The following is an 11,414-nucleotide window of genomic DNA, read 5'->3' as shown; positions in this document are numbered from 1 at the left end:
AAATCAAAGCATTTGGGATTCCGAGAGTGACGCTAGTTCCATAAGCCGATCATTTCCCACGTAGACACCGTTTCTATACGTGTACTAGCCGCACATTTAATTTGAAATCAAAGCATTTGGGATTCCGAGAGTGACGCTAGTACCATAAGCCGATCATTTCCCACGTAGACACCGTTTCTATACGTATACTAGCCGCACGTTTAATTTGAAATCAAAGCATTTGGGATTCAGAGAATGACGGTAGTTCCATAAGTCGATCATTTCCCACGTAGACACCGTTTCTATACGTGTACTAGCCGCACATTTAATTTGAAATCAAAGCATTTGGGATTCAGAGAGTGACGCTAGTACCATAAGCCGATCATTTCCCACGTAGATACCGTTTCTATACGTGTACTAGCCGCACATTTAATTTCAAATCAAAGCATTTGGGATTCCGAGAGTGACGCTAGTACCATAAGCCGATCATTTCCCACGTAGACACCGTTTCTATACGTATACTAGCCGCACGTTTAATTTGAAATCAAAGCATTTGGGATTCAGAGAGTGACGCTAGTACCATAAGCCGATCATTTCCCACGTAGACACCGTTTCTATACGTGTACTAGCCGCTCATTTAATTTGAAATCAAAGCATTTGGGATTCCGAGAGTGACGCTAGTACCATAAGCCGATCATTTCCCACGTAGACACCGTTTCTATACATGTACTAGCCGCACATTTAATTTGAAATCAAAGCATTTGGGATTCCGAGAGTGACGCTAGTACCATAAGCCGATCATTTCCCACGTAGACACCGTTTCTATACGTGTACTAGCCGCACATTTAATTTGAAATCAAAGCATTTGGGATTCCGAGAGTGACGCTAGTACCATAAGCCGATCATTTCCCACGTAGACACCGTTTCTATACGTGTACTAGCCGCACATTTAATTTGAAATCAAAGCATTTGGGATTCCGAGAGTGACGCTAGTACCATAAGCCGATCATTTCCCACGTAGACACCGTTTCTATACGTGTACTAGCCGCACATTTAATTTGAAATCAAAGCATTTGGGATTCCGAGAGTGACGCTAGTACCATAAGCCGATCATTTCCCACGTAGACACCGTTTCTATACATGTACTAGCCGCACATTTAATTTGAAATCAAAGCATTTGGGATTCCGAGAGTGACGCTAGTACCATAAGCCGATCATTTCCCACGTAGACACCGTTTCTATACGTGTACTAGCCGCACATTTAATTTGAAATCAAAGCATTTGGGATTCCGAGAGTGACGCTAGTACCATAAGCCGATCATTTCCCACGTAGACACCGTTTCTATACGTGTACTAGCCGCACATTTAATTTGAAATCAAAGCATTTGGGATTCCGAGAGTGACGCTAGTACCATAAGCCGATCATTTCCCACGTAGACACCGTTTCTATACGTGTACTAGCCGCACATTTAATTTGAAATCAAAGCATTTGGGATTCCGAGAGTGACGCTAGTACCATAAGCCGATCATTTCCCACGTAGACACCGTTTCTATACGTGTACTAGCCGCACATTTAATTTGAAATCAAAGCATTTGGGATTCCGAGAGTGACGCTAGTACCATAAGCCGATCATTTCCCACGTAGACACCGTTTCTATACGTGTACTAGCCGCACATTTAATTTGAAATCAAAGCATTTGGGATTCCGAGAGTGACGCTAGTACCATAAGCCGATCATTTCCCACGTAGACACCGTTTCTATACGTGTACTAGCCGCACATTTAATTTGAAATCAAAGCATTTGGGATTCCGAGAGTGACGCTAGTACCATAAGCCGATCATTTCCCACGTAGACACCGTTTCTATACGTGTACTAGCCGCACATTTAATTTGAAATCAAAGCATTTGGGATTCCGAGAGTGACGCTAGTACCATAAGCCGATAATTTCCCACGTAGACACCGTTTCTATACGTGTACTAGCCGCACATTTAATTTGAAATCAAAGCATTTGGGATTCCGAGAGTGACGCTAGTTCCATAAGCCGATCATTTCCCACGTAGACACCGTTTCTATACGTGTACTAGCCGCACATTTAATTTGAAATCAAAGCATTTGGGATTCCGAGAGTGACGCTAGTACCATAAGCCGATCATTTCCCACGTAGACACCGTTTCTATACGTATACTAGCCGCACGTTTAATTTGAAATCAAAGCATTTGGGATTCAGAGAATGACGGTAGTTCCATAAGTCGATCATTTCCCACGTAGACACCGTTTCTATACGTGTACTAGCCGCACATTTAATTTGAAATCAAAGCATTTGGGATTCAGAGAGTGACGCTAGTACCATAAGCCGATCATTTCCCACGTAGATACCGTTTCTATACGTGTACTAGCCGCACATTTAATTTCAAATCAAAGCATTTGGGATTCCGAGAGTGACGCTAGTACCATAAGCCGATCATTTCCCACGTAGACACCGTTTCTATACGTATACTAGCCGCACGTTTAATTTGAAATCAAAGCATTTGGGATTCAGAGAGTGACGCTAGTACCATAAGCCGATCATTTCCCACGTAGACACCGTTTCTATACGTGTACTAGCCGCTCATTTAATTTGAAATCAAAGCATTTGGGATTCCGAGAGTGACGCTAGTACCATAAGCCGATCATTTCCCACGTAGACACCGTTTCTATACATGTACTAGCCGCACATTTAATTTGAAATCAAAGCATTTGGGATTCCGAGAGTGACGCTAGTACCATAAGCCGATCATTTCCCACGTAGACACCGTTTCTATACGTGTACTAGCCGCACATTTAATTTGAAATCAAAGCATTTGGGATTCCGAGAGTGACGCTAGTACCATAAGCCGATCATTTCCCACGTAGACACCGTTTCTATACGTGTACTAGCCGCACATTTAATTTGAAATCAAAGCATTTGGGATTCCGAGAGTGACGCTAGTACCATAAGCCGATCATTTCCCACGTAGACACCGTTTCTATACGTGTACTAGCCGCACATTTAATTTGAAATCAAAGCATTTGGGATTCCGAGAGTGACGCTAGTACCATAAGCCGATCATTTCCCACGTAGACACCGTTTCTATACATGTACTAGCCGCACATTTAATTTGAAATCAAAGCATTTGGGATTCCGAGAGTGACGCTAGTACCATAAGCCGATCATTTCCCACGTAGACACCGTTTCTATACGTGTACTAGCCGCACATTTAATTTGAAATCAAAGCATTTGGGATTCCGAGAGTGACGCTAGTACCATAAGCCGATCATTTCCCACGTAGACACCGTTTCTATACGTGTACTAGCCGCACATTTAATTTGAAATCAAAGCATTTGGGATTCCGAGAGTGACGCTAGTACCATAAGCCGATCATTTCCCACGTAGACACCGTTTCTATACGTGTACTAGCCGCACATTTAATTTGAAATCAAAGCATTTGGGATTCCGAGAGTGACGCTAGTACCATAAGCCGATCATTTCCCACGTAGACACCGTTTCTATACGTGTACTAGCCGCACATTTAATTTGAAATCAAAGCATTTGGGATTCCGAGAGTGACGCTAGTACCATAAGCCGATCATTTCCCACGTAGACACCGTTTCTATACGTGTACTAGCCGCACATTTAATTTGAAATCAAAGCATTTGGGATTCCGAGAGTGACGCTAGTACCATAAGCCGATCATTTCCCACGTAGACACCGTTTCTATACGTGTACTAGCCGCACATTTAATTTGAAATCAAAGCATTTGGGATTCCGAGAGTGACGCTAGTACCATAAGCCGATCATTTCCCACGTAGACACCGTTTCTATACGTGTACTAGCCGCACATTTAATTTGAAATCAAAGCATTTGGGATTCCGAGAGTGACGCTAGTACCATAAGCCGATCATTTCCCACGTAGACACCGTTTCTATACGTGTACTAGCCGCACATTTAATTTGAAATCAAAGCATTTGGGATTCCGAGAGTGACGCTAGTACCATAAGCCGATAATTTCCCACGTAGACACCGTTTCTATACGTGTACTAGCCGCACATTTAATTTGAAATCAAAGCATTTGGGATTCCGAGAGTGACGCTAGTTCCATAAGCCGATCATTTCCCACGTAGACACCGTTTCTATACGTGTACTAGCCGCACATTTAATTTGAAATCAAAGCATTTGGGATTCCGAGAGTGACGCTAGTACCATAAGCCGATCATTTCCCACGTAGACACCGTTTCTATACGTATACTAGCCGCACGTTTAATTTGAAATCAAAGCATTTGGGATTCAGAGAATGACGGTAGTTCCATAAGTCGATCATTTCCCACGTAGACACCGTTTCTATACGTGTACTAGCCGCACATTTAATTTGAAATCAAAGCATTTGGGATTCAGAGAGTGACGCTAGTACCATAAGCCGATCATTTCCCACGTAGATACCGTTTCTATACGTGTACTAGCCGCACATTTAATTTCAAATCAAAGCATTTGGGATTCCGAGAGTGACGCTAGTACCATAAGCCGATCATTTCCCACGTAGACACCGTTTCTATACGTATACTAGCCGCACGTTTAATTTGAAATCAAAGCATTTGGGATTCAGAGAGTGACGCTAGTACCATAAGCCGATCATTTCCCACGTAGACACCGTTTCTATACGTGTACTAGCCGCTCATTTAATTTGAAATCAAAGCATTTGGGATTCAGAGAGTGACGCTAGTACCATAAGCCGATCATTTCCCACGTAGATACCGTTTCTATACGTGTACTAGCCGCACATTTAATTTCAAATCAAAGCATTTGGGATTCCGAGAGTGACGCTAGTACCATAAGCCGATCATTTCCCACGTAGACACCGTTTCTATACGTGTACTAGCCGCACATTTAATTTGAAATCAAAGCATTTGGGATTCCGAGAGTGACGCTAGTACCATAAGCCGATCATTTCCCACGTAGACACCGTTTCTATACGTGTACTAGCCGCACATTTAATTTGAAATCGAAGCATTTGGGATTCCGAGAGTGACGCTAGTACCATAAGCCGATCATTTCCCACGTAGACACCGTTTCTATACGTATACTAGCCACACGTTTAATTTGAAATCAAAGCATTTGGGATTCAGAGAATGACGGTAGTTCCATAAGTCGATCATTTCCCACGTATATACCGTTTCTATACGTGTACTAGCCGCACGTTTAATTTCAAATCAAATCATTTGGGATTCAGAGAGTGACGGTAGTTCCATTAGTCGATCATTTCCCGCGTTGATGCCGTTTCTATACGTGTACTAGCCGCACGTTTAATTTCAAATCAAAGCATTTGGGATTCAGAGAGTGACGCTAACACAATAAGCCGATCATTTCCCACGTAGATACCCTTTCTATACGTGTACTAGCCGCACGTTTAATTTCAAATCAAAGCATTTGGGATTCAGAGAATGACGGTAGTTCCATTAGTCGATCGTTTCCCACGTATATACCGTTTCTATACGTGTACTAGCCGCACGTTTAATTTCAAATCAAGTCATTTGGGATTCAGACAATGACGCTAGTTCCATAACTTCAACAACCGACTTCACACATCGAGCAAACTACATATATGGACATGTCTATTCGTAACAAAGTTTCCATTTCAAAGTCTCTGTCAAGTGAACAAGAGGAGCAAGTAGGTTCGCTAGTCGACGAATTTGCGGACATTTTCTCACTAACGACAAACGTAGGCTACTGTCCATATGTCGAGCTGGACATCAACCTTTCCCACGATCAACCAGTTCGATGCCAACCGTATCGCCTATCACAACCTGACCGCCAATTCTCCTCTGACCAAGTCAACGCCTGGAGACAGCAAGGCATCTGTCGTCCTTCGACATCTGCTTATGCATCACCAGCCTTCATCGTAGAACAACCATTTCACGAAACCACTCCGAAACGTCTAGTTGTTGACTACTCCCGCACAATAAGTCCAATCACCATTGCTGACCCACAGCCCGTGGACTGCATGGATGACGTACTCTCAACAATCGCTGGATGCCGCTTTATGTCTAACATGGACATCAAAAGTGCCTTCTTCACTATCAAAGTCAAAGAAGAAGATGTGCACAAAACCGCCTTCGTCACACAGGACCATCATGATGAATTCTTACGAATGCCTTTCGGATTAAAGAACGGTCAACCAACTATGACGAGAGCTATACAAATGGCTTATGCACACCTCCGCAAGTTAGGAGTTGTAACCTATGTAGACGACATCGCCTGTGTGCACGACAGTTTCGAACAGCACATCCACTGCCTCCGTGAGATTTTCCTCGCTACTCGTACCATGGGTTTCACCCTCTCACCAGGCAAATGTATATTTGCATCGTCAACCATAAACCTGCTAGGAAGGGTCATCACGCCCGAGGGCATTCTTCCAGACTCAGAGCGTGCCGCAGCGGTCAGTCGTTACTCAACACTGACATTTCTTCCTGAACTACGAAGTTTTCTGGGATTCGCCAACACATTCCGAAAGCACATCGAACACTTCGCAACAATCGCCAAGCCCCTCACTGAGCTTCTCAAAACGAAAGGCCGCAAAACAAACGAAAGCGATGACTTGACTACACAGCCTCAGATCGTCCTTGACACAAAACAACAAAGTGCCTTCGACACACTCAAGGCAATGATCACATCGCCGCCGTCGCTTGCATTCTTCAAGCAAGGATGCCCAACTTTTGTCGAGAAAGACGCTTCACACAAACGACTCGGAGCTTGCTTGTCCCAAACCCAGGCCCTGTTGGAAATTCCTACTTGACTCCATATGGTATTATGACACCAGGTCCTACATGATGAAGGAACCTACATACAAATAGGACCCTGTGTAATTGTGGGTCCTACATGCAAAGGCGATCCTACATATAAGCAGGATCCTATTTGATTGTGAGACCTACGTTGGGTCCTACATGCAAATAGGTCCAAGTCTGTCGTGGTGATCCTGTATAATTTGTGCACCCTATCGTGCTGTGTATATTAGGAAATAACCAATCATGCAGCTTCTATTTTTTTTATTGATATCGTTCATCATCCCTCTGACATGTCGGTTGAACAATCACACTCTTGCCTGATGCACAGCGTCTTCAACACCTTTACAGATCATGCTAGATGATAGCTCTAAGATATATTTCTTGTAGGCATCTGAAACAATAAAGCGAGTTAGAAGGCTAGGTTTAACAAGGGATAATACATTATGTATCACCTAAAATATGCCAAAACTCGTGCACAGGTTAACCAGACTTCCCATATATGCTGTTACTTGAGGTCCAAAGACAATGGTTTTGTTTGTTAGCAGTAAGATCAATTAAGCAACATGGAGCTACAGCAAGGGTGTCAGTAAGGCATTACCTGAACAGGGTGAAAACAATGCACGTTGAGTTATAATATCCGCAATTATTTACATTCTGTACATATTCCTTCCACACTCGGGGAAAATATGCATGACCCAAGCTGAGTTATTATGAACTAATAACCAAAAAAGGAAGATCTGTATCTTTAGAACATCGTTACCCTGTAGCAGGGCCGCTGAAGCATCACACATAATATCAACCTGATGTTAAGTGATGTACAGGTTAACCAACAGGGTAAGAGTACAACATTACAGATGGAAGATAAGGAAATAGGTAACAATAGGGTAATAATCGCACTGAGCGTATAAAGTTATAGGAACCCACACGCTAGGAAGAATACACAGCAAAAGGTGCACGAAACATGGCATTGTAGCGGTTCCAGCGCCATCGCCATACAGCGCCATCGCTATTCTCTCGCGCCGAGCCGTCTCCGGCACGATCTCCTCTCGAATAAATCACTTTCTTGAATATCACGCAACATGAAGGTTGTCCCGCCTGTTTCCTTCATTTGGTGACCCGGACGTGATATTCAATGGAATCTCAACCAGCACCTCCGAGCATCCCTCCCGGGCAGGACGTTCCATCACACGGTGATAGGGCTCACCTATCACCGTGTGATGGTGAGTAATGAATGAGAGTCCGCCAACTCTCATTCATTTCTGAATTCTCAACTGACATCCGATACATCAGCAGCACGGACAATACTGTAGCGGATACGCTCAGTCGTATCAACGCCTTGTCACGAGACCGGCGTCTTGTCCCCGACAACCGTTTCTCCCTCGAAGGGTTGGCCAATCACCAGGCTTTAGCCGAAAAATTGGCCACGCTCCGCGCGGATCCCAGTTCGACGCTCATTTTGAGGACCTCCTGCTTCTAGGAGCCACATTGACTATCGTTTGTGACACCTCTCTTGGCAACCCTCGACCTTTCATACCGGTCGCTCTCCGCCGGCAAGTTTTCACCGCCCTCCACGCGTTGTCTCATCCGGGCATACGGGCAACGCAGAAGTTGATCGCCTCGCGATACGTCTGGCCTCGCATGCACGCCCAGATCAAGCAGTGGACACGTTCCTGCCTGCACTGCCAACGGGCCAAAATACACCGCCACACTTCGGCACCTGTAGCACGTTTCCTTCCGCCAGATCAGCGTTTTGACAAGGTACACGTCGACATCGTGGGCCCTTTACCGCCTTCGCAAGGGCACCGCTACCTGCTTACTGTCATTGACAGATTCACGAGATGGCCCGAGGCCGCACCTATTCCCGACATCACCGCCAGCACTGTCGCCGCTGCCTTCGTATCGACGTGGGTGTGCCGTTTCGGGGTCCCTTCACCATGACAACCGACCGGGGACGGCAAATTGAATCGTCCATCTTTGCCACCCTCACTGCGCTCCTTGGCACCCACCGCACTCGCACCACCGCCTACCACCCCGCGTCTAACGGCCTGGTGGAGCGGTTTCATCGTCACCTTAAAGCCGCCTTGCGAGCCCACTCCAACTCTTCAGCCTGGACTGAAGCCTTACCAGTTATCCTGCTCGGCCTGCTGTCGGTTTTCAAGTCTGACTTGGGCTGCACTACCGCGCAGCTAGTGTACGGCACGACCCTTCGCCTTCCTGGCGAGTTCTTCGCGCCTGCGTCCGCCAGCACCGTTCCCGACCCCACAGACTATGTTTCTCGGCTGCGAGCCGTTTTCGCCGACCTGCGTCCGACGTCCCCGCGTCGCACCTCTGGCGCTAGGGTCTACGTTCATCGGGACCTGCTCACGTGCACGCACGTTTTTGTGCGTGTCGACGCCGTACGCAAGCCCCTTCAACCGCCCTACAACGGACCCTACCCCGTCATCAGCAGTACACCGAAGCACTTCATGCTCCGCATCAACGGGAAGGACGACCAAGTTTCTATTGATCGGCTCAAGCCGGCTTACACGGAAGCCTGCTCGCAGCTAGGCTACACCATTTGTCAACCCCAAGCGCCCGCAAGTCCCTGCCCTACTCCCTAGTGTGCGGTTGTAAGGTGTAATGAAAGTACATTTATTATGACTTGATGCCTTATTGGCATGCCAATAAGGCATCAAGTCATAATAAATGTACTTTCATTACACCTTACAACCGCACACTCCGTAATGTAGGATCTGTGTTCAAACGCCACTTAAACATACTCCACGCCGATGAATATCTCAAAGATATTTTCCCTAATGCTCCGACTATTACATTTCGGAGATCACGTAACATACGCGACTTACTCACTTCCTCTCGCAATAATCAACAGAGTCCCGGTTGCGCTCCTTGCAACAGCAACCGCTGCCAAACTTGCTTATTTATTGCAACATGTACCTCCACTTGTAGCACTGTTAATGGTTTCGTTTTCTCTATTGGGCAGTCTCTTCACTGTAACTCATTCAATGTTTGCTATCTCATTACATGCAAATTGTGCAATAAACAATACATAGGCGAAACACGTAACACCATCCGTGAAAGATTTTATGGCCATAAATCAGATATTGTTAATAAACGCCAGTCACCTGTATCGCTACATTTTAATCTTCCGGGACATGATCTGCATACGCATATACTTATCACCATTTTAGAATCCGGGTACGCTAATGACATCAAACGCAAAAATCGAGAATCCTTTTTCATTTCGAAATTTGCAACGTTACAGCCGCACGGCATCAACGTGTACGGCGGTCCATTACAGTCCTTTACACTATGAGTCTATTTATTGTATTATCACTTGTCTGCCATTTTTCACATCATACACGATGATACACAATCAGTAAGACACCAACTCCGCGTTACTTTCCCAGAGTCTGGAAGCTCTTAGCCATCAAGGTGCTGTGTGTCCTCAATCCTTCGCCTTTGAGCCCTAATTCCCCGTACGCATTCTAAAGCCTTTTGTGCCAACTGGCTGCTGTGCCTATTCATGTGCTGTTCACTGGTTTCCTCCACGTACAACTCCGACTCGTCTGTATGTCTGTCTGACCTTGTCGAGCCACCTCCTACTGATTGCGTTTTGTTTTTCATTTTCATTTTTTTTGTTGATATTTGTATCGCGTTTGTATTTCTCTTCACCCTTACCCTTTTCTCTTGTACCATGTGACTGGTTTTTGATATATGCTTCACCACTTGTAACAGGTCCTCAAACCTGAAGAAGTGCAGCCTACTGCACGAAAGTCTTGTTTTTAATGTATATAGTAAACAGCTGATGCTCTTAACCGTCTTTGTTATTTTTGATTCTGCATCGCCGGAAACTTGCACATTGTTTTTCTTCACGTTCTACGATGGCAATTTAACACATAGATTAAAAGAAAAAAAAAAGGTCGACGCTTCGACAGTGGCACTGTCTTCGTCAGGACAAAAAGCCTTTGTTGTCCTGACGAAGACAGTGCCACTGTCGAAACGTCGACCTTTTTTTTTCTTTTAATCTATGTGTTAAATTGTCCATTAAATAAATTTGTTTTTGTTAACGTTCCTGTAATCTGTAGTCCAAGTCTTATTATTTCACTTTTATATATATATAATGCAAGAAAAAAAGCCATTAAAGCCATTTTCCTGCATTACAATTCACTGGCTTGCACTGTGACATTGAGGAGTGCTCAGTCACCCTCTCAGGTGTATATCGCTCGCTGAGTGACACCTGGTTTGCCAATTCGGAACGATGCGCAGCTACCCAGGGCCGACGAGCCGCAAACACGGCGAAACACGTGTCCTCTGGTGCTGCCGCATCGTTCCATGAGTATCTATATCTCTCTCTCTCTCTCTCTCTCTCTCTATATATATATATATATATATATATATATCAGAGGGCATATCTAGAGGGCAATCAAATAATGTTTGTTTCTGTGTTAATATATCACTTCCATATCTCAAAATGATTCCCCACGCCCTCCCCACATGAAACCAAACAGGTCACGTAAGATCTCCCATAGCTCCTTTTTGATGCCTTGTGCGATCCTACAAGTCTGCTACGTAGCCGGATATAGGCAATGTAGTGTCCTACAACTCTCCTATATTGCCGAATATGGGACAAGTAGGACAC

The 11,414-nt window shown here is 44.9% G+C and overlaps 1 protein-coding gene across 1 annotated transcript; it reads left to right on the top strand.

The window, feature by feature from the left end:
• Positions 1 to 8,613: 8,613 nt before the first annotated feature.
• LOC135371786 (uncharacterized) lies at positions 8,614 to 9,375 on the top strand. Its single transcript, XM_064605742.1, has one exon. It carries the CDS (start codon positions 8,614 to 8,616, stop codon positions 9,373 to 9,375), a length of 762 nt encoding a protein of 253 aa, XP_064461812.1.
• The last annotated feature ends 2,039 nt before the right edge of the window (positions 9,376 to 11,414 follow it).

The sequence above is a fragment of the Ornithodoros turicata genome, unplaced genomic scaffold (genome assembly GCF_037126465.1).
Source record: "Ornithodoros turicata isolate Travis unplaced genomic scaffold, ASM3712646v1 Chromosome121, whole genome shotgun sequence".
Lineage (NCBI taxonomy): Eukaryota > Metazoa > Arthropoda > Arachnida > Ixodida > Argasidae > Ornithodoros > Ornithodoros turicata.
The sequence above is the reverse complement of the archived record's forward strand: the minus strand, read 5'-3'. Positions and strand labels throughout refer to the sequence as shown.

Bases quoted from the DNA above. Each gene is read 5' to 3' on its own strand.
- LOC135371786 (XM_064605742.1), top strand. From the start codon at position 8,614: ATGGCCCGAGGCCGCACCTATTCCCGACATCACCGCCAGCACTGTCGC.